The sequence below is a fragment of the Dermacentor variabilis genome, chromosome 10, assembly GCF_050947875.1.
Source record: "Dermacentor variabilis isolate Ectoservices chromosome 10, ASM5094787v1, whole genome shotgun sequence".
In the NCBI taxonomy this organism is placed as follows: Eukaryota; Metazoa; Arthropoda; class Arachnida; order Ixodida; family Ixodidae; genus Dermacentor; species Dermacentor variabilis.
This window is the reverse complement of record NC_134577.1, coordinates 113,327,065-113,348,969: the sequence shown is the minus strand read 5'-3', so window position 1 is coordinate 113,348,969 and position 21,905 is coordinate 113,327,065. Positions and strand designations below refer to the sequence as shown.

Sequence of the window (21,905 nt, the reverse complement as noted above, 5' to 3'; positions counted from 1 at the left end):
TTACAAAAAGATTTCGTTGCATATGACTGATAAGAGCTCCCACTCATTTGTACGGAATTTTTATTTGCAAACACTAACTGTTAGAAATCTGACCTAGACATCTTGCACATGCAGATGGAATAACGCCATCGCAGAGATTCAGCCTTTTGTGTAGTCTGATAAGAGGCACCTGGGATACTGCCATGAAATCCAGATTCTTTTTTGGTGATAACGAAAGCCTTGTCCAAGAAGGCCAATGTCATGGTTAGAGGCTGCCACGTACTTCGCAAGTACATTGCAAGCGACATTTTTCGTTTTCACATCATACACATGTTGCATCAAGCACTTTTCGAAATTGCATCTTTTATTGAAGTAAACATAGTCACAGCCTGTGCGAAGTATACCTATACCACACCGAAAAACCATTCGACAGCATGTCTTTCACATGTGCCAGCTCATGCTGCAACATGCAGGCAGGAACATATATGCATGGCATTGACTTCATAGGTTTTCAGAACACTTGCCCAGGCCTTATTTTTGGTATATATTGAATGGCAGCGTTAACTGAAGAACGTGTGGCCAAGCGAGGTCACGGGCCTGCCTGAATGATGTCTTATGCAACGAAAGATATACTTCTGGGTTAACCACATATACTCTGAGAGTCCTGATTAGAGCAAATTTTCCGGGCTCACTAAGATTTTTGCTTTAATCCTTACGACCAGATCTCTGGCAGTGACCTGCGCAGATTATGTCCGAGAGAGCATAACCCAAAATTTACACTCGTTCCATGGAATATCGGTGAGTCCTGCCACACTGCAGGCCACGCACCCTCAAGCTCGCGCCACCCTTCCCTATGTCCCTTGAGTGAGCGAGGCCTTGGCACATGTTCTGAAAACCAATGAAGTCATGTAACTCATGTTTCAGGCCACTAGTTGCAGCATGAACTGGTAGATGTGGAGAAGATGCAGAAGAAGGGATGTTTGTATACAAAATACCCGCCGTTTCAAGCTGTTTGTGTTGTCAACAGGACTTCCGTACGGAAGCCTAAACATGTAATTTTTATTAATACCTTTTGATCGGCGTCCTTTATTTTTTTCTTGCAACATGAACTCCAGAATCAAGAGAAAGTATAAGCCAGATGCTGCAGTGAATTTTAATTTTATTACCCTTTTGAAAAGTATGCAAGTTAATGTGAGTAAAAAGTTGAAAATGGCAAAATCTACTTATTAATCAGTCTTGTGGTTTAAATTAGTAGGACAGGTAGGTTTGTCAGGAACCAAGTGCTGCAGCAAAAAAAGAAAAAAAGAAAAAAAAAAGTATTGCTACCTCAACAAGCGGTATTTGAGCTACAACACTCATTCGGTCCAAAACGTTCAGTTAATGAAGACAAAAAATATAACCCACATGAAAATGAGCTGTGAATTCCCAGCTGGAAATAGTCTTTCCAGCCAGGTTTCTAACAGGAATTAGCCCCACCAGCTGGAAATTTTCCAGAGCTAGTGGGAAATGCCACTTTGCAGCTGGAAACGGAATCCAGCTCAATTAATGTGCGGAAACTAATACATGTGCAAATTCAGTGTGATGCAGATTTGTACAGCAAAATTCTTATTGATTCAGCGATTAATTAAAAATGGCTCACTATATAAGCAAGCGGTCCCCTATATAGTCTAATTTTTCATAAACTTTCACCCTCGCATTGAATAAGCAGCAAACAAGGCAACGTAATTCAATAATGCATGTTGTATAACAGACCAGCAACAACCTGTATAATGTCAATAGGACGTATTAGTCTAATATTCAAACTAGTAGGCATGCAAGACTGTTTGTATAAGACTAATGTGTAATACACAGGGCCTATTGGTCTTATAGGTAAATCAGTACAGCTAATAGAAATTTATATCAGTCTAATACAAAATTTATACAACTAATACAAAACTGTATTAGACTAACACAAACTTCTGTTGGAATTTTTGCTAGGAGTGCCTGCAAGGTGTCCGTTGCACTCACTAGTAGTCAGCAACTCCACTTAACAAGAGGCTCGATATAATTTTTGTGTGCGCCCACGCTTGTGTGTGTGCATGTGTGTACTCGCATTTCGATTCTTTATGCAGTTGCACAAAGCCTCGTTGTGTGTAGATTCCAACTCGTTTGATCTACTGTATTCTTTTTGCTTTCCCTTTGGTGTTCCGTGGATGCCCCGCCAGAACTGCAATCCCTGCTGTGCATAATTACCAGTGGTAGCTGTCACTGCGAAAGTCGCTATGCAAAGGGGTTCATATTGAGCGGATTTTTATTTACAGTGAGTCTATGGAAAACCAACCGAATGTTGCCGCATTGTTCGATATATCTGAGAATTTGGCTTAACCAAGTTCGTTTTTACGGAAGTTTTTTGTATTTGCCAAGCAGTATTCACATGGAAGAAGTAGCCGTGGCTGACACTTCGTGCTGATGAGTTACGTGTGGATGCAACGTGATTCAAGGCAACCTTTTGCCAAACTGCCTGCTTTATAAGCATGGGCAAGGGTGTGTCTTCTGCACAATGTTCATTGGCATTTACCTTTCCCGCTAATTTTATAATATGTTTAGGGGGAAGGTTGTAGCACACGCGCACCTATAATTTCAAGCAGAAGGATGACCATGATCCCAGTCACGCATAATCTTGTTAGTGTGCTAGTATTGCTTAGAAGGGTCTGTGTGTGCTGGTTATGTCAGTGTTTGCATTTTTCAGGTGCAAGAATTGCTACACCCACCTCTCTGCAGGAAGGAACACTGCTGAGAGTTGAGCAAATCAGGAAATCGGCAGCAGAACAGTCGGAGGGGGCAAAGGGGATGTACTATTCAGTGGGGCCACACCTGAGAGCTCCATGCCACGGGCAGCGTGTTTGAGACCCCTGCTCTAAACTGTCATACTGTATTTCCTTGTGAATCTCGCTGGGTTTCATGATTGTGGCTGCGGCCTGGCTGTGCCCTTGCTGAGTAAGCTAACCAATCACAGCGAAGTATGCGTGCTGCTGGGTTCCTTGCAGCATCACCAAATGGTGTTCACCTCCGTGCATCCGCTGCAGGGGAAACTGAAAAAGGAGCACCAGAAAGCTTGCCTTCACCCATCTGTGGCTGCGTGGTAGTGACCAAGTGAACACTTCATGCGGATAGAACGAATTCGAATTGCACTATGCATGCATGCGCATGCTGCGTCTGAAACCATGATGCATTCGAGGCGCCCATTGTACTTGCTAGTAATCGGCAACTTCACTTAACAAAAGGCTCGGCATAATTTGTGTGCAGCCGCACTTGTGTGCATGTGTGCTCGTGTTTCAATTCGTTATGCACTCACATAAAGCTTCGCTCTGTATAGATGCCAACTTGTTGGATCTGCTGCATTTTTTAGTTTTCGGTACAACATATTCGAACTATAAAAAATTGGTTAGCCAACAAAAAAGAGCTGCAGGGTGCAGCGATCATGCTATTGTCACTGTTATACCATTGTCACCTCATCGTCACCATGCTGTTGTTATCATGCTGCCTTTGTCGTTCCATTGACGTAATTTTTTCTTCGGCATTTCATTATTGTCACCGCGTCAGCGTCATACAGCTGTCATCATGCCATCATGCTTATTGCCGATCTTGGCAAGCGAGTACCATAGCAAAGTGGGACCATACCAGATTATGCCACATATAGCTGAAGCATTGAAAGTCTAAGAATGACCACTAGAGATGTTAAATAAACGTGACACGAGAAACATTGCCCGTGACTACACTGCTCAAATGTTGTTTGCATTACTATCGACAGTCATCCTAAGATGAGTTCTGCTGTAACTTTTTTGGTATGCTTTTAATCTTTATTACCATAGGCCCTTGGCACATGCAAGTTGCTTCCTGTGTGCAGTGCCATGGAACGGGCTATCAGAAATTCTGCCATCGGGCTAAACAAGCATCGCAGCAGAAAAGCACTAGCATTCACGGATTTGCTTTGTCGTATGGTCATTGGTGGCAGGCAGGGGCATGGCATTGAAGTTACTAGTGGCATGTTACAATTGAAAAGGTGGGCATATAAATGAAGGCGACTAGAATTGAAGGTTTGGAGCTCTTGTGGTTCATCTGGTGACTGGAATCTTGTTCCTTCACTGGGACATAAGAGTGACAGGAGCCAATTTTCTCTGCAGCACATTCACAAACGCAGATGCTTTGGAGAGCATGTGTTCGTCGACTGTGAAAATGCCAAGTTCTGGCTTGAGTGAATGTGTGCAATTGTCCTTTCTGCAAATATACTTTGAAAAAATTGGGAATACAGAAAAACATGTGACCTTCTGCCTACACATTTTATCTTATTGTGACCATACCTGGAAGGCCCATGAAATGTAATGCTGCATCAATGTTTAAATATGCATTTTTCCACATCATTTCTACATGGAACGCTGATGAAAAGAGAGTGCCGACCAAGACCCAATATTTAGTGAAAAATTAGGAGACATTTGGTTCCCACACGGTAAACAAGGCTGTTGTGAACTGAAATGGCTTTTCATTTTTTTATAAAATATTTTTTCTTGGTCAGAATTATCTTTTTTCATCATGCCTCTTCCCGACCAGACAGGATTCTGTCAAACCCTGTATTTCATACGTGGAACAGTCTGCCTAAAGTGTTTACTGATTGCGATTCTGATCGCACGCTACGTGCATTGCTTTCCGAGCACAACTTTGCTATTATCTGTGACTGCCTGTCTGAAGGGCTGTTTCTTGGCACTTACCACTTCCAAATGTAAAGTTATTACCATTAGCCGCAAGGAACTAACCTCCACTTCATAAGTCATAAAGACTGCTCCAGTTCCTTGTGCATTATCTTGGTATTCATTTTATTTCTAACTTATCATGGTCGACCCACATTAAACCGATAACCGTGAAAGCTACTAAAACTCTGGGATTGCTATGCCGCAACCTTCGCAGCTGCCCATCCGTCGTTAAGAAACTTTCTTACTTGTCCTTTGTTCGCCTGCGGCTCGACTATACCTCACTCGCCCATTTGGTCACCACCTCAGGAACATCTAATCTCTGCTATTGAAGCAATGTAAGAACGAGCAGCCCGGTTCGTAAAGCGCAGCTACGATTGGCAGTCCAGCATCACTAAAATTAAACCCATTTTTCAAAGCACTGTTCTTGTGCCATTTGGTCTTTTTTATCGGCATATCTATAACTCATGGTCAGTTCATCTCCCATTGCAAACCCCATTGTGCATGTCTAGCTGGCGTCACAATCACCTATGCTGTAGTTGCATATCAGGCTGCATGCCGTCTTTCAATTCGTCTGTGCTTCCTCATACTATCAGTCTTTGAAAATAGCTTTCCTGGTGAAATCGCTTCACTACCCGATCTAGTGATATTTAGGGAAGTGCTATGGCTGTATGTTTCTTCAAAATGTATAACAATTGCCACCGACTTATACTTTTGCTGTATGCTTCAGCCTTGCCATTTTTAACCATCTAATGCACTAATCACTACATATTTCTTGGTTTTCTGTGTACTGATGATCCTTATTTGCTATAATTACCACTCATATATTTTAATATGTTTAATAGTTGATGTATTGTGTTCCTGCTTCAATATCTACTTCTGTAATCCCCTCTTATGCATGCTCCCTCCATGGGGCCTGTAAGGTACCGTAAATAAACAAATGGTACCTGGTAAGGTACCTCAGTGCTGTCACTTTAGGGGTATGAATAAGAAAGGAGAAAGAGCATTTGGTCATACGATTTTTATTAACATGAAACAATAAAATTTCTCATCTAAAAAGTTCTCGCCGCTACTTTTTATTCCATACAGTGGACGGATTCTGCAACATTGAAAAAAACTGTTATAATCAATGCCTCACAAGACGAGCGTCACTGTGGCCTTGCAGCAGTGAGCTGCAGGCACAAATACGCGCAGTGTCTGAGATCACTGTGCCGTAATGCAACCGCAATGATGTTTTATACAATGAGTGGGATGCTATGCACAATGCTTTGGCGGCTACGTCGAAGACAGCGGCCAGTGGTTACATAACATTTTCGATACACAGTTATCGCACTTTGGCTCGTGCGACTTATGAACTATATTCCAGACGGGTGCACAATGACTTGTCATGTTCACTTGCAACAATACAGCTTCAGCCTATATACGGTGTAAAGAAACATTCATTTGATACAGGTGATCAGAAGAAATGCTTCAGAAAGCGAGATGGATTTGTCGAGAAGATGGCTGGTGTAAGTACAAAGCAAAGCAATGAAGAAAGCCAAGCTGGTTCGTTAAGCTTAGCGATGCATAATTTACCGGCACCAAATCCACATAGAATAGAAGCACTAACCTTTCACTTCAATTAGTCTGTACTTACAATTTCGATGCTACTCACACTGCACACGCATTTAAGGAAATAAAAAGGCACATGTGCAGGCTGTGAACACCACTAAAGTGAATCGTTACTAAATCGGTAACGCCTGCAGTCTTTAATGTGCAGAGGCGCTCATAAACATGCATCATCATAGCACATTGTTGTATATATTCAATGCGAGTGTGTCCAAACAAGTGATTTATTTGCACTAGCATGTCATCTATGGTCTTGCTGTAAAAGCTTCATTTGAACAAACTTGCAGCGTACCATCAGCCAAATCTTCAACAATACCACACGAGCAGGACAAAAGCAGGGCATGCGCACACCTCAAGGGAAGAGAAGAGCACTTTACATGCTCGCATGTAATGTCATTGATCTTGCTGTAGAAGGCGCAGACACAGCGTGTGAGACGTACAGAGATTGATACACCACACCTGTCCTTAAATATGTTATGGGGAGATGTCGAAAAGCATTGATATACAATATTTACAAGGCAATAGTGAGTGGCTCCACAATAACTGAGATGGCAGGCCGGGGCACAGTTTGTCCTCTTTCTCGTCTGCTATACCGCAACTTCTTTTTCTCTTCATCCACACAATAGCTGGCTCATAAAGCAACTGTTAAAGATTTGGCTGATTGCACATGCGGAAAGCATGTGTTCCTATTCAAAGATAGTGGCACGCTGTCATAATGACGAGTTGATTTTCGTGGATGTTGAGCGTTGCTGTCTAACAAACACTACTAGCTGAAGTTTGACATTGCTCCTGTGGTTACGTTGTCGAGTCCCATTTGAATTTGGTGCCAATAAATCATGCCCAGCACTAACTGTCACTAATGCCTGAGAAGCAAGCATATTTCAAGCTGTGCTTTGCTAAACTTGAAGCGAATCATTTGCTTAAAGGAGCCGAGCGTCAATGCTGAGACAATGCACTGCAACAGCAGGGGTTTTTGGGTGGCACAAAAAGTCCTACGTAACTTGGTATGTTAACAGACGCGTCATTGTAGCAGCATAAACGAATACATTCAGACTAGAATACAACCTCAAAAGAAAAAATTCGGTCTGCAAGAACAAGTGCTTCGCTGCATTAAGTATAAACCCCATGCAAGCGATCTTGCATGCGACAGCGACACGATGGAGATGGCTGTCGCATTCGCTCGTCGCCTACAAGTTGTACCCCATATGAGCGATGACTTCGAGCGACGTCTCCCCAGTGTTGCCGGTATGAGGGCAGCAATATAGGCGCCGAAACTAGCGTGACGCGTGCTTTATTAACTTAAGTTGATGTGTTTTAGTGTAAAAAGCAGCATAAAATATTTCTGAAAGTCTTGCAGTAGGTTCTTATCCTTGCATGTATAAAAAATTCAACCGTTTGCTCGTTCCGTGCAACAATCGGAAGTACTTGAGTTATGTACATCCAGTTCCGGCTTTGTGCTATTGGCTAGTCGCTCATAGCACTTCCGGGCAACGAGCGACGAATTCTAGAATTGCAGGACCGAGCAATCTCTTCACGCAACGGCCCGATTCGTCACTCGAATTCGTCACTGTTGTGCACAAAATCGCGCTCATGAGGTTTAGCCCATAAGCAGATGTTGCCTTATGAGAATGAGATACAGTCGACTCTTGTTATAATGGACCCTGATCCTGAGCTTCGGATAAAACGTCCGTAATATCCAAAACGCCTCACTTCCAAACTTTCGTCACAATGTCTAACTGTATTGCAAAGAGTGAATGACAAACGTCCAAAGTTAAACAAACAAAAAAAAAAAAAGAAAAAAAGAAAAGAAACCGTAACAGTTTCGCCCGAAAGGCGGAGTATCAATTGCGATAGCAAATTAAGCAAGATAAGCGTGACAGCAGCACTGAGCGAATAGACCTTCATGCTGTCTCTTGCTTCAACGTGAACAAAGCGTCGAAAGCACAGCACCTACGAAGCTACTGGCACTAGGTGCACTTTGTCCACATTGCAGACCGATTTCAAGATATGGCGGCTGCGCTGTAAGCAACAGCCACCAGAGAACCCCCCCCTCTCTCCCAACCCATGCCTCAGGTGCAGATGAAGACAGTTTGTGCCCCGGCTTTCTCCCTTGCGCCCGAAATATTGAGCCACGATCGCTGGCTGACCCTTGCAAGTTAGTTGTCAGCCCGTGTGAACAAGGCAAAAGTCAGTTTTATACGCCCAATTTAAAACAAATTGCTGCTAATTTCGTCCGCTGTAGCTGACAGTCTGTTGTAGTGTGGTCCGTTAAAAGCGAACTTCGTTGCATTAATAAAATAGATAGAACAAACTAGGGCTGAAATATTCTCCGTTATATCCTAAAGTTTGTTGTATGCGCGCCTGTTGTAACAAGCGTAGACTGTATTGGCGACTTGTGAAGACAACAAAACGCGAATGGCTGCACTTCATGGACTGCTTTCTCAGGTGGTCAGTTTTTACAAACTTGCCAGTTGGGACAAGGCGAGTTCCCTCATGAAATTGTGCATGTGGGAATGAATTTCACCAAGAAGGAACAAAGGAACTTAGCAGTACATGCTGGCAATAACTTCATACATAATTTAATTTGGGCATGTATTGCATTTCTGCTGGCAGTGACAGCAACAATGCAATCTAAAAGTTTAAGTGCCAGCTACAATGCCACTTCAGCAATTTACAATGCTTGATCAAAGTGAGTTTTTCTCACACATTGCAGAATGAATATTCTGCAACGTGCCTAAATTCTAGGTGCCCAAAGAGACACTAAAAGAAAATATCAAGTCAAGCTAGACTGAAAGATTAGGCTTCTGTAATAATGAATTTGTCATTCATAGCAAGAATTGAGCTTTTGTAAGCCAGAAAATGACAAAAATAAAAGTCACCATGATGCCACCTGCTGTGGACCATGGTACCTCATTGTGATGTGCACTGGCTGATTCACAGAGAGTGTGAAGGTTATGTGAACTTGTCTATCTTGGTGCAGGCGGTTCAAATTAAGGAGCAGCAGCGGGACATTCGGCGGCAATTTCCTATGCAACATATTTCAAGTAGTAGCTTGGCGCAAATAAAACCACGGACACAAGGAAGACAGACAAGGACAAGCGCTACTTATACTACTTCAAATATGGACGACCAACTAGCCCAACAGTCAACTCTCCCATGCAACAAACTGATATACTGGCACGCAGAAAACAACTGTACACTTCTGGGCAAATAATTTACTGATCTAGCTCGATTTAATATTTTCATTTAGTGCCCTGGGTTGTCCAGAGAGCCCACAATGCGGCGGTTAGGCTCTGCACACCAGTCCTTACGTGGGAGCAGCCCGCAGCTCTGCCCTAGGGCAAAGCTTCTCAGGACCTTGTAATTAAAGTTCTTTGTCTGTCTTTAGTGCCCTTTTACGATTAACTACAACAACATTCAAGCACAAGCCACCCGAGGATACATCACAACAGCACGCTTAAGGTTGGCATCATGTGCTTGCTTACTTAAAGGTCTCTCACTTTGGACCATTGTTAGGCCTAAGCAGCATCAATGCCTTTCCCGGCACATGAACGAGCTGCATCGCAAGGTACCAGCACATTCTGAATGTGGCACCATTATTTGAATATTCAGCTGACCTTTTAAAAATGCATTCCAAGTTCCTGCATTCTTCGGCACTACAACTGTGAAGCATCCTAGGTGACCCTCACCAATGACAACAACATACAAAACAATGAAGTGGATGGAACAGTGGCATGTATAGTAAGCTTCTCTACAATTTTCTCCACCAGTGTAAGGACTGGACAGGATAACACCGTCTGGTATGAGTTCATGATGAAAAGAGCAAACTGCGACGGCACTAGAAAACTAAAAACATGACTTGTGAGCTCATTCCACTCTAGTTTGTGCCTTCTGTCACGGACCTCTTGGGACCTTCAAACAGAAACATACAACTGTACTACTTTGTCCACCTTTGTAAGGACTGGAAAGGATAGCACTGGCTGGTACGAGTTCACGATGGAAAGAGCAAACTGGGATGGCACTAGAAAACTAAAAACATGACTTGTGAGCTCGTTCCACTCTAGTTCGTGCTTTCTGTCATGGACCTCTTGGGACCTTCAAACAGAAACGTACAACACGAGTTAATGTGAGATCATGTGGCATCCATGTTGCCTTGGGGTCAAGGTCCACAGCCTTCGTTGCAGCTAGCTGTCGCAACTGTAGTACCGAGACACGCTGAGATCAAGTGGCCGGTCATCAACCTCGATGGAAAAGGCTGTGTAGGCAGGAATGGATTCAACCCTCTCCATGGTGGCGGCGGGAGCACACCCGTGGCCCTTGTTTGAGAGTTCGATGAGCGCAAGCGCGCCGATCATGTCGCGTTGCGAGGACGGGACTAACTTCTTCTTCTGTAGCAGCTCCTCGGAGTCTATGCACGCTTGAGCATCCAGTTCCCGTTTCAGCTGGCGTGTCTTCGGCAGTGCCATTCCTTCGTGCGTCTGCTTCGAGCGACTGCACAAAAATGTAACCACAAACAAATTGTAGACCATCAGCAAACAACCATGTCATTGATTTTCATGCCAGCAATGCTTAAGCTTATCCAGAGGCCGACACACCTCTGGATAAGCTTCATTATATTATATATATGTATAAAAGCAGCAGCAGCAGCGATAGCCAGAGTTCTTCAATTGTAGCAGTTACAAAGCTCCACATTGGCAACAAACAAAAGAAAATGCCAATCTTAGTCATAAGGTTCTGGGATAACCTACCCGCTTCACAGTGAGGCTCCTATATGCTTAAGTAATTTCAAACAATTTGCAAAAAATACATGCTTCATGAACATGATTCATAATTCCAATCTCTCAAGTCATAAATGAATGTATGTATTTGGATCTAAGCACCATCCCTAAACATAGAATTAAGAGGATGTTAATGCGCTTAACAGACCTGGACCAAAGGATGAGACATATGTAGTATACCTTGAACTAGATTATTTGAAATTCCTGTATTGAAATATACATGCCCACAAATGTGACACTCTAACATGTGCGCTGCACTCACGTGGCCTGTAAAGAGGTAAGTCCCTTTTCCGCCAACATCACAAAAAAACTACACCGCTACATTTTTTGTTTTACTCTCATATCATCTAGCTGTGGACACTATGTAATGCCACTTCTGCACGAAATTTCAGGAAGCACAAGTTAACTGGGAGCCATGTATGTTTTATTTGCACAGTGGTCAACAAAGCACTCACCCTTTCAGCCACAGCGTCACTGCCTCACTCTCGTTTTCACAGTTGGCCTGCTTGTCCTCTGTGTTGTCAACCGCAGCAGTGCTGGCATCGTTGCGTCGAAGCGCTGCAAACGGGTGCAGGCTGCAGCGACGGTTCGAGTGGGTGAACCTTTGGCTGCATCCTGGATAGAATAGAATACGGAATACAACACTGAAAAAGGAATTGGTGTATACATAAAGTTACGTACAATGCATCTGAATACCTACTAAAGGCTGGTTGGGAACTGTACCAGTTATAACAGTCTCCTACAATACAGCGAAAGCAAAAGGACAATAAATTACATGCACACAATTAAATATACACATTCACAAAACAGAAGGTGAAGTGTTTCTGCCATGAACTATGACAAAACATAAAGAAAGGGTTACACAAGTGACCAGTAAAATTACAAAAGAAGGAACAAAAGCAGACAAAAATACACTAAAATGCACAATAGCAGCGCACGATAATGTTGTTGCAGTGATGATGAAAAGTTTTCAGCATGTTTCAGATCTGATGGTAAGTTGTTCCACAGGAATGATCCAGTTTTCGGCAACAGAAAATGTCCCTTGAGAACACTGTGTGCATGGTGCCCAGAGTATAAAGAGTGTGACTCGAAGGGTAGTTACATGTTGTGCGGCTGCGAGTACTTCTTCATTATCATCAGCAGCAGCAGCCTCGCTACGCCCATGGCAGGGCAAAGGCCTCTCCCATACTTCTCCAGCTACCCCGGTCATATGCTAATCATGGCCAGGTTGTCCCTGCAAACTTGTTGATCTCATCCGCCCACCTAACTAACTTTCTGCCGCACCCTGCTACGCGTCCCTTCTCTTGGAATCCAGTCCGTAACCCTGATTCCAAGAGTTATCTTCCCTCCTCATTACATGCCCTGCCCATTTCCTTTCCTTGATTTCAACTAAGACGTCATTAACTTGCGTTCCCTCACCCAATCTGCTCTTTTCTTATCCCTTAACACCCATAATTTTTCTTTCCATAGTTCCTTGTGTCGTGCTAAATTTAAGTAGAACCCTTTTCTTAAGCCTCCAGGTTTTTGCCCCATACGTGAGTACTGGTAAGACACAGCTGTTATACACTTTTCTCTTGAGGGATAATGGCAACCTGCTGTTCATGATCTGAGAATGCCTGCCAAATGCACCCCAGCCTATTCTTATTCTTCTGATTATTTTAGTCTCATGATGCGGATCCGCGGTCACTACCTGTCCTAAGCAGATGTATTCTCTTACCACTTCCAAAGCCTCGCTACCTATCGTAAACTGCTATTCTCTTCCGAGACTGTTAAACATTATACTTTAGTTTTCTGCAGATTAATTTTTAGACCCACCCTTCTGCTTTGCCTCTCCAGGTCAGTGAGCATGCATTGCAATTGGTCCCCTGATTTACTAAGCAAGGCAATATCATCAGCGAATCGCAAGTTACTAAGGTATTCTCCATTAACTCTTATCCCCAATCCTTCACAATCCAGTTCTGTAAACACGCTGTGAATAGCATTGGAGAGATCGTATCTCCCTGCCTGGCACCTTTCTCTATTGGAATTTTGTTGCTTTCTTTATGGAGGACTACGGTGGCCGTGGAGCCGCTATAGATATCTTTCAGTATTTTTACATACGGCTCGTCTACACCCTGATTCCGTAATGCTTTCATGACTGCTGAGGTTTCGACTGCATCAAACGCTCTCTCATAATCAATGAAAGCTATAGTTGGCTGGTTATAAGGGCTGGTTATATTCCACACATTTCTCTATCACCTGATTGATAGTGTGAATATGGTCTGTTGTTGAGTAGCCTTTACAGAATCCTGCCTGTTCCTTTGGTTGACAGAAGTCTAAGGTGTTCCTGATTGTATTTTCGATCACCTTAGTAATTACCTTGTAGGCAACGAACAGTAAGCTGATCGGTCTATAATTTTTCAAGTCATTGGCGTCCCCTTTCTTATGGATTAGGATTATGTTAGCGTTCTTCCAAGATTCCGGTACGCTCGAAGTCATGAAGTATTGCGTATACAGGGTGGCCAGTTTTTCTAGAACAATCTGCCCACCATCCTTCAACAAATCTCCTGTTACCTGATCTTCCCCTGCTGCCTTCCCCTTTTGTATAGCTCCCAAGGCTTTCTTTACTTCTTCCGGCAGTACTTGTGGGATTTCAAATTCATCTAGACTATTCTCTCTTCCATTACCGTCGTGGGCACCACTGGAAATGTATAAATATAAACTCTTCCGCCACTAGAACTATCTCATCCATATTAGTAATGATATTGCCGGCTTAGTCTCTTAACGCATACATCTAATTCTTGCCTATTCCTAGTTTCTTCTTCCCTGTTTTTAGGCTTCCTCCGTTCCTGAGAGCCTGTTCAATTCTATCCATATTATAGTTCCTGATGTACGCAGTCTTACGCTTGTTGATTAGCTTAGAAAGTTCTGCCAGTTCTATTCTAGCTGTAGGGTTAGAGGCTTTCATACATTGGCATTTCTTGATCAGATCTTTCGTCTCCTGCGATAGCTTACTGGTTTCCTGTCTAACGGCGTTACCACCGACTTCTATTGCGCACTCCTTAATGATGCCCATGAGATTGTCGTTCATTGCTTCAACACTAAGGTCCTCTTCCTGAGTTAAAGCCGAATACCTGTTCTGTAGCTTGATCCAGAATTCCTCTAGTTTCCCTCTTACCGCTAACTCATTGATTGGCTTCTTGTGTGCCAGTTTCTTCCGTTCCCTCCTCAAGTCTAGGCTAATTCGAGTTCTTACCATCTTCTGGTCACTGCAGCATATCTTGCCGAGCACATCTACATCTTGTATGATGCCAGGGTTCGCGCAGAGTATGAAGTCGATTTCATTTCTAGTCTCACCATTCGGGCTCCTCCACGTCCACTTTCGGCTAACCCGCTTGCGGAAAAAGGTATTCATTATCCGCATATTATTCTGTTCTGCAAACTCTACTAATAACTCTCCTCTGCTATTCCTAGAGCCTATGCCATATTCCCCCACTGCCTTGTCTCCAGCCTGCTTCTTGCCTACCTTGGCATTGAAGTCGCCCATCAGTAGAGGGTATTTTGTATTGACTTTACCCATCGCCGATTCCACGTTTTCGTAGAAGCGTTAAAGTTCCTGGTCATCATGACTGGATGTAGAGGCGTAGACCTGTACGACCTTCAATTTGTACCTCTTATTAAGTTTCACAACAAGACCGGCCACCCTCTCGAAAATGCTATAGAATTCCTGTATGCTACCAGCTATATTCTTATTAATCAGGAATCCGACTCCTAGTTCTCGTCTCTCCTCTAAGCCCCAGTAGCACAGGACGTGCGCGCTTTTTAGCACTGTATATGCTTCTTTTGGCCTCTTAATTTCACTGAGCCCTATTATATCCCATTTACTGCCCTCTAATTCCTCCAATAGCATTGCTAGACTTGCCTCACACGATAACATTCTAGCGTTAAACATTGCCAGCTTCATATTCCAATGGCGGCCTGTCTGGCCTCCCATATGAATGCACACACAATAGAAGTAATGGCAAGCTACACGGTTTTTAGAAGCCCTTGCAGAAAAATGAGAGTTTTCAAGGACTTTCTCAAGGCCCTGAGAAAGTGTTTTCAAGGATTAAAGCGCCATGATGCCCGACAGCTTGAAAACTAAACACCAGCTTAAACAATGCGGCAGCATTTTTTTTTTATTGGACAAGAAACGAAAAAGTGCTAGTTAAGACATTTTCGCATATACTATCACCAGCCGCGACAAAAAAGACAGCTCCTTACCACAAAGATGCCAACTAGATCAGATTGGCATGACTCTTGGCTTGCTTAAAGCTAATAGTCCAATACACAAATGATATCCACCAAGCTCAGCCGAAAGCCATGTATAAAGGGACACTGAAGAGAAAAGTGATTTCATCTGCATTAGTTAAATGCGCTTCTACATTAAAAAAGAGAGAGGCTTACTGCGAGGAGACGCAGAGTGTGCAAGAAAACGAAAGAAGGGTTGGACGCCGCCTCCTTGAAGTTCCTGCAACAATTTGCCATGACTTCATACATTTTGATGCCCTCTGGTAGGGCTTAGTTAATTTTAGTATTCTAAAGGAGATAAAGATTGAACTTTGAAAATTCAGCAAACGTTTACTGGGACACAGTGGACCTAGCTAAACAAGAAAAAAATACCTTAAAGGGACACTAAAGTGAAAAATGATTTCTTTTGCATCAGTAAATTACCGTTCTACAACACCAAACACACCACTCTTACAACGATAAGACGTTTGGTAAGCCAGAAAAAGCGCAAGAATGAAATACGGGTGGCGACGCCTAATTAAGTTCCCGCACCTGGGGGCTGTGACGTCTTGGATTTTGATGGAATCTTCTAGGGCCTACTAATTATATATAGCGGTACAGATTGACTACATTACGTTCTAAAGGAACCAAATATTAAACATGGCAAGTTTCGGGAACTTTTATTCAGCCAACGCGGCCCAAATGCGAAAACATACTTTGGAGTCCCTGACGTCACGATGACGTACCGGCGCTTGTGTTTCGGCGCGAAATTCAAATACTGATACTTGTACCTTCATTTTCTCATCTAATAATCAAACTATTTTTCTGAAATGACTGCCTGCAGGGTTCTCAAACGATGCTTCATTAGTCTAAACTGATTTATTGTTTCGCTTTAGTGTCCCTTTAACATCTGTGATGTCATGCAGTGGTTTCGGCATGAAATTTCTATAATGAAACTTACTTTCGTTTCTCTTGTAATACTTAACCTACTATCGTGAAATTAACTAAAATGCAGTTTTTAAAGAATATTTTATCAGTCTAAATTAACTTTGTGTTTCTCTTTAGTGTCTCATTAGGAATTTTTGGGAACTCCATAAGATTTAAGGGCTCTCAAAGCGCTTTCATATTCAAGGGTATCAAGGACCACTATGAATCCTGCAACCATGCTGAACCCTGACACAGCCTCACCTGGTTCGGAGCAGATGAAAGGCTTTTCGCCCGTGTGCAGCCGCTGGTGTGTCTTCAGTTGGCCGCTCTGTGCAAATGCTCGCTGGCAGCCCGGAAAGTCGCACACGTACGGCTTCTCACCTGAGGAGGGTAGGAGAGAAGGGCAGTCAGGCGAGGTGCCCAAGCACGGCACAGCAGCAGAATTAAAGTGACAAATAGAGCAGAATTTTAGTAAACACAAATGACTAAAACGCCTATCACCAGTTAAACGAAACAACAGCTTTTAAATTGGTTGGTTTTGTATTTGAGTAATTCAAAAACCTCATTAATTCGAACCAAAATATTGTAACTCTCTGTAAACGGAACCGCAGAAACAATGTCTGAAGTACATTTAAAAAGAACACACTGGTATCTACTAAAGCGCTAAGCATGTAACTGTCAATCACCACCCATGTGTCGAGCGAAAGCTGGTCATTCCGTTCAGTTGCAGTTGACGACAGATCAGTGCCTGTCCTTGTCTCAACCTGATTGTTCTTTGTTTTGAACAAATTTCTTATAAATGGAAAGCCATCCCTAAAAAGTGGTGGCAAAGTCACAAGCAAGCAAGAACATAACATATTTTAATGCATTGCATGTGTAATCCGGACAGCTTGGCAGTACCACCACTTGCCCCATAGATCGCCAAAATAAGATAAGACTGAAATTTAGGACGCTTTAATGTGGGCCGTTTGATAATTTGCACTCAACCATCACATGACCTCGAGCTAATTCAACCACCGTGTTGAGCAGTAAGAGCAATGTTTTGATACATTTTCGGTGCCTCCCCAGAAAGCATACCTAACAAAGCCTAGCGAATCCAGAAGTTGCTGGCAGCGGCCAAACTAGCTGCTACATTCCCTTCTTGATGCCCAACATTTCATTGTCAACCACATTAAGATGGTGTGTGGCATACAGTGCTGCACCACTTGTACGTCTCTCGGTAAACGGAACTCCTGTTAGTTGGAAAATATTTCTCTGGTCCCTTGAGGTTCCATTCAACGCGATTCTAGTGTACATCTTCATATGCACAATGCATAGTTCTTCAGTCAGCTTGTTTCATCAGTATACTGCTTGGACTCAAAAAGGAGTTAACATACTTGTTTGTGTCACTTTATGAACTCTAGAGTTTTGCGATCATGATCATTGTACTTTGAGATTTAGTAAGAAAACTGCTTCATAACAAGGCTCGCTTTCAATGCTGTGATATTTGTGATCAGGGGCAAAAAAATAGCAGTGCTGACTGCAAGACTGTGCAGTGTATAAACACAAAAAATTGAACAGAGGACGAAGAAGCAAAAAACCGAACAGCAGCCTAAACAGAATTGCCACGCTAACATAAAAAATACTTAGGAAAAACAACGAGGAACACTTCGCACTCACCACAAACAATCTAGTATTTGTTTGGCATAGGCTGTATTTTCTAACAACCCATTTCTGTTTGGATTCTTTCTGGCCTTTGCCACTGGCTTGATTGTGGCTTGGGTGCCCATCATGTTGCCCTTGGAACGAAAACGTACACTATGAAATATGCGACCCTCGTGGATCATGAAGCGATACCAACAACCTTGTGCTAGGATGCTATTTTAAAAAAGGAGAAGGAATAATGAAAAGAAGAAAAAAAAAAGCTAGAGCATGCACCACTAGTGCTTCCAAAACATGTAACCAACAACTCTGCATTTGTGGTGTCATTGCTCAATCCCTGCTTTTCATTCAATTGCACTGGTAACACATTCCACAGTTCTAGCAACCAATCAACTACGCAAGAGTGACCCTTCGCCGAATGCTTAACCTCTGCTTAGATGTATACCAGAATATCAATAGATGGAGATGGGATGATGGTGAGGCCTACCCTTTGTAAGGGGCAGGCATGGCTACCTCAATGGTAAATATCCCGCCTTAGCAAAAAAAAAAAAAAAAAAAAAAGCAATAGCAACATCAACATTAGCACCATCTGGTGATACCAGATTAAGAACATTGCAAAGCACACAGCAATGTGCAAGTTGGTTCAAAAGGGCTAGCTTGTGAAGGTAAACAGCAAAGGAAACAAAGACAGAAAGAACATGCACCACAAAGCGCTACAGTGCGTGTGGCGTGTTTCTGCACTGTTTACTTTCACGTTCCAGATGTAAAAAAAAAAAAAAAGGACCTTCACAATTATACTTATGCTACTGTTGACAAATTTATGCCAGTGGAATGTTGAACCAGGTTCAGGATAATACAGCATTTCTATTTGAAACTTTGCCGAAACTGCTGCCTGTGGTTCTGTCTATGTTATCACTGGGACCAGCAAGTCCTGATAGACAATGAACGAACAAAATTGAGTCAAAAGAATGGCTATGTTGTACATGCCTGTCACTCACTTCAATAAGAGCTCTGCTGCTTGTTGCAACAAAGTGTCATAATAATTGAGCAAAAGTGTCATTTAGACATGTTTATTACCGACATATTTTGAGGGTAGCCTGGCAGATGAAACACTTTGTGGTGCCTAGATCTTTTCTTTGTCTGTTATCCTACTTGGCTAAGAATGTGCTAGAGTTCATCACCAGCACCACTGTTGTCAGGTGTGTTTTCCTGTATTGTGGCATACATACCATATACATTGTCTATGCTATATTAAAAACAAATAAGCCCTAAGCAGTTTTGGTCTTTATGGGGAAAAAGAAAAGAAATCAATAAACATGTTTTAGAGCTCAAACTTCAAAACAACCTTTTTTTCTGTGACAATTTTTTTAGCCACTTTAAGGCGCAGAATTTTGCACTACTCTAAAGCAAAACTGCTCTAATGTCTCTTTGTTTGATGTCATATACTGGCTCTTGTAGTTTCCTGGATATAGTGTGAGGAACAATAACTGAGACACACACAGCACAAGCACTGGGCTAGCTGGTATTCCGTTTTGTAGTGGAAACAGTGCGAGAACTGAGACACACACAGCACAAGCTCTGAGTATCAACCGCTGATAGTCAGCGTTTGTGTTCAGTGTGCCTCAGTTCACCCGCTGTTTCTACCACGAAACGGAATACCAGCTAGCCCAGTGCTGCACCCTTTTGCCATACATTAACCATGAATTCCGACATTTTTACAGTTACGACACATCTTGTTTGTATGTGAATTTGTAGTAGCCTCTTTAGAGTGTATTTAGGTTGCCATGTAGAATGATGAAATTGAGTGCATAAGTGTGCAGCACGTTTTTTTCCCAGTAGAATATAAGAAACGGTAACAAGTTTGCATTATGCCATTATTTCTGCATGGTGCAATAACAGTAAATTAGGTTTTTATGTTAAACAAAGTTCTGCTATGGTTCGCATGAAACAGGTGAACATACTATGCAAATTGGAAGCAATTAAAAAAAAAAAACAAGGTTGTGTAGGACTATGGCGCTTACTGTGTGCTGAGGTCCCAACCGCATATCGACATATTTGAAAGCGAGTAGAAACATGGAAATCTTGTTACCGCCTCTGTCTGCCCGCGAGTAAAACTGCGCGGAAAAAAAAAAAACAAGTTGAAAATTTCCTGGAACGATCGCAAAATCTGACCAATGACAATGTCGCAATATGTAAACTTTTTGTCTCGAACAATTCGCCTGATAAGGCAGCAGCTCTCCCAAAGACCAGCAACTTCGTGACGTGTTGCTGCGAAATTGAGGGACGTATACAGACAACTATTATACTATTATTGAGCGAGAAAAGATTTATATGCGCGTTACGCCAGGTTGTCACCAAACGACTGATGAAAACGAGCGCAATTAATTCAAATACCACAGGGCGACACCTGCGGCGTCGGCTAATTAAATGACGGCGAGAAATTCCTCGGTGGGGGAGCACGCGCGGGCACTCTGAGAAAACAAAAGCGTTAGCCTTGGTGAAATCTGGCAAATTACAAAACTCGTCGAAGGCTGATGAAAACAGCGGCGTCATACAAGGCGAAAATGAGAAAGCCTGCGCCACTATGGTGGGGCGCGGGCTTCCGCGCCAGTTAAAAGGACCGTTCGCGGGTTTTTCTCGCGATGAAAAAAACGCGCGCAAACACATGTAGGTCACCCAATGTTGGACCGCTCCTTTCCGATGGAGTAGCCAGAAGACATTCCAAACAGGTGCCAAAAATGTGCAAGAACCCCTGCCTCCAATGTTAACTGCGGAAAGGGCGATTAAAGCGCGCGCTTTTCCTTCTTGTGCGATATGCTTGGGGGGCACAGGTCACCTGCGACTCTTTAAAGGGCCAGTGACAATGGGCCGTGCCACTATGCGAACGCCACATATCGCAGCCGATGTGGCTAGCGATTCCGCAAAAAAACAGAGAATCACCCGAGGAGAGCAGCGCGCGTGTAAAACAAGGACAAGCACCGAGAACTGTGTTTGCCTCGCAAGGGCAGACGACGTGCGCGGGCTTTAAACTGCACGCGGCCGCCCGAACTGCGGAGTTGCCATTCGATGAGAAATGGTTGCAATCGGGCGATTACGAGGAGAAAAGACTGACAAATAGCTGCGTCTGTCGAGGTGTAATTTATCTTGCAACTAGACTATATTCCGTCCTTTGCACCTACGGACCGGCGGCCGCTCGACAGGCGCAAGAATTATGTCGCAACTCCAATCAGCGAAAACGATCGTCGGAAAGTGCCCTTGCGAAGAGTTTACGGAGCGGTGATTGCCTTATGATCGCATTCAGCAAGAAAACAGCAGGTACTACGCACCAGTATGCGTCCGCATGTGTGCCTGCAGCGACTTCTCGCGCGGAAACACGCGGTTGCAGACTTTGCACTTGATGTTGCTGGGAGACGAGGAACCTTCGCGGATCAGAGACGTGATGGTGTCGAGCCTCGGGCGACCGCGACGTTGGCCGTCGGCCCCTCCGTGCGGAGTGCTCGGCGTCTGCGGCGACGAGGGACGCCCCGCGACCGCCGCGGCAGTGCCGGCGCGCGGGCTCTTCAGGTCGACGGCTCCGGCGACTTCGTGCCAGTTCCACGGGTAGTAAGCCTGGTCTCGGATCGGCGGGCTGCAAGGCGAAGGGGACGACGACATCGCGCTGCCGGATGAGGACCACAACGCGGAGAAGACGACGCCGCTAGGCACGCGGTCGAGGCCACGTACAGCATACAGCACAAGACGCGCAGGCGGCGATTACGCGCGCGAATTACCGCAAATTTCGCGCCAGATTCAGCCGCTTTGCGCGCCTAAGCGCAGCAATAAAAAATGCGATGCGACATTTAAAACTCTTGTTTACATTTACAAAAATAAAATTATATAAGTAAACTTTATGCAAAATTACAGCGAATAACTTTCTTTGGATATTTTTCTTTGGTTGTATTTAATTTTTAAATAAAAGTTGAGACCAAGGTTTTTGGCGGGACGGAAACGTGACAATAAG

The 21,905-nt window shown here is 43.5% G+C and overlaps 1 protein-coding gene across 1 annotated transcript; it reads right to left on the bottom strand.

The window, feature by feature from the left end:
* Positions 1–5,663: 5,663 nt before the first annotated feature.
* LOC142560881 (zinc finger protein 367-like) lies at positions 5,664–21,888 on the bottom strand. Its single transcript, XM_075673293.1, has 4 exons — positions 21,232–21,888; positions 16,526–16,645; positions 11,545–11,704; positions 5,664–10,802 (listed from the first exon to the last, which is right to left on the bottom strand). The coding sequence occupies exons 1-4, from the start codon at positions 21,557–21,559 to the stop codon at positions 10,496–10,498; spliced, it is 915 nt and encodes a 304-aa protein (XP_075529408.1). The 5' UTR covers positions 21,560–21,888; the 3' UTR covers positions 5,664–10,495.
* Between the last annotated feature and the right edge of the window lie 17 nt (positions 21,889–21,905).

Bases quoted from the DNA above. Each gene is read 5' to 3' on its own strand.
- LOC142560881 (XM_075673293.1), bottom strand. From the start codon at position 21,559: ATGTCGTCGTCCCCTTCGCCTTGCAGCCCGCCGATCCGAGACCAGGCT. The intron at 16,646-21,231 runs GTGCGTAGTACC...TACCCTCCTCAG, and splicing joins ACACATGCGGACGCATACTG to GTGAGAAGCCGTACGTGTGC. The intron at 11,705-16,525 runs GTGAGGCTGTGT...TATTCTATCCAG, and splicing joins TTTCATCTGCTCCGAACCAG to GATGCAGCCAAAGGTTCACC.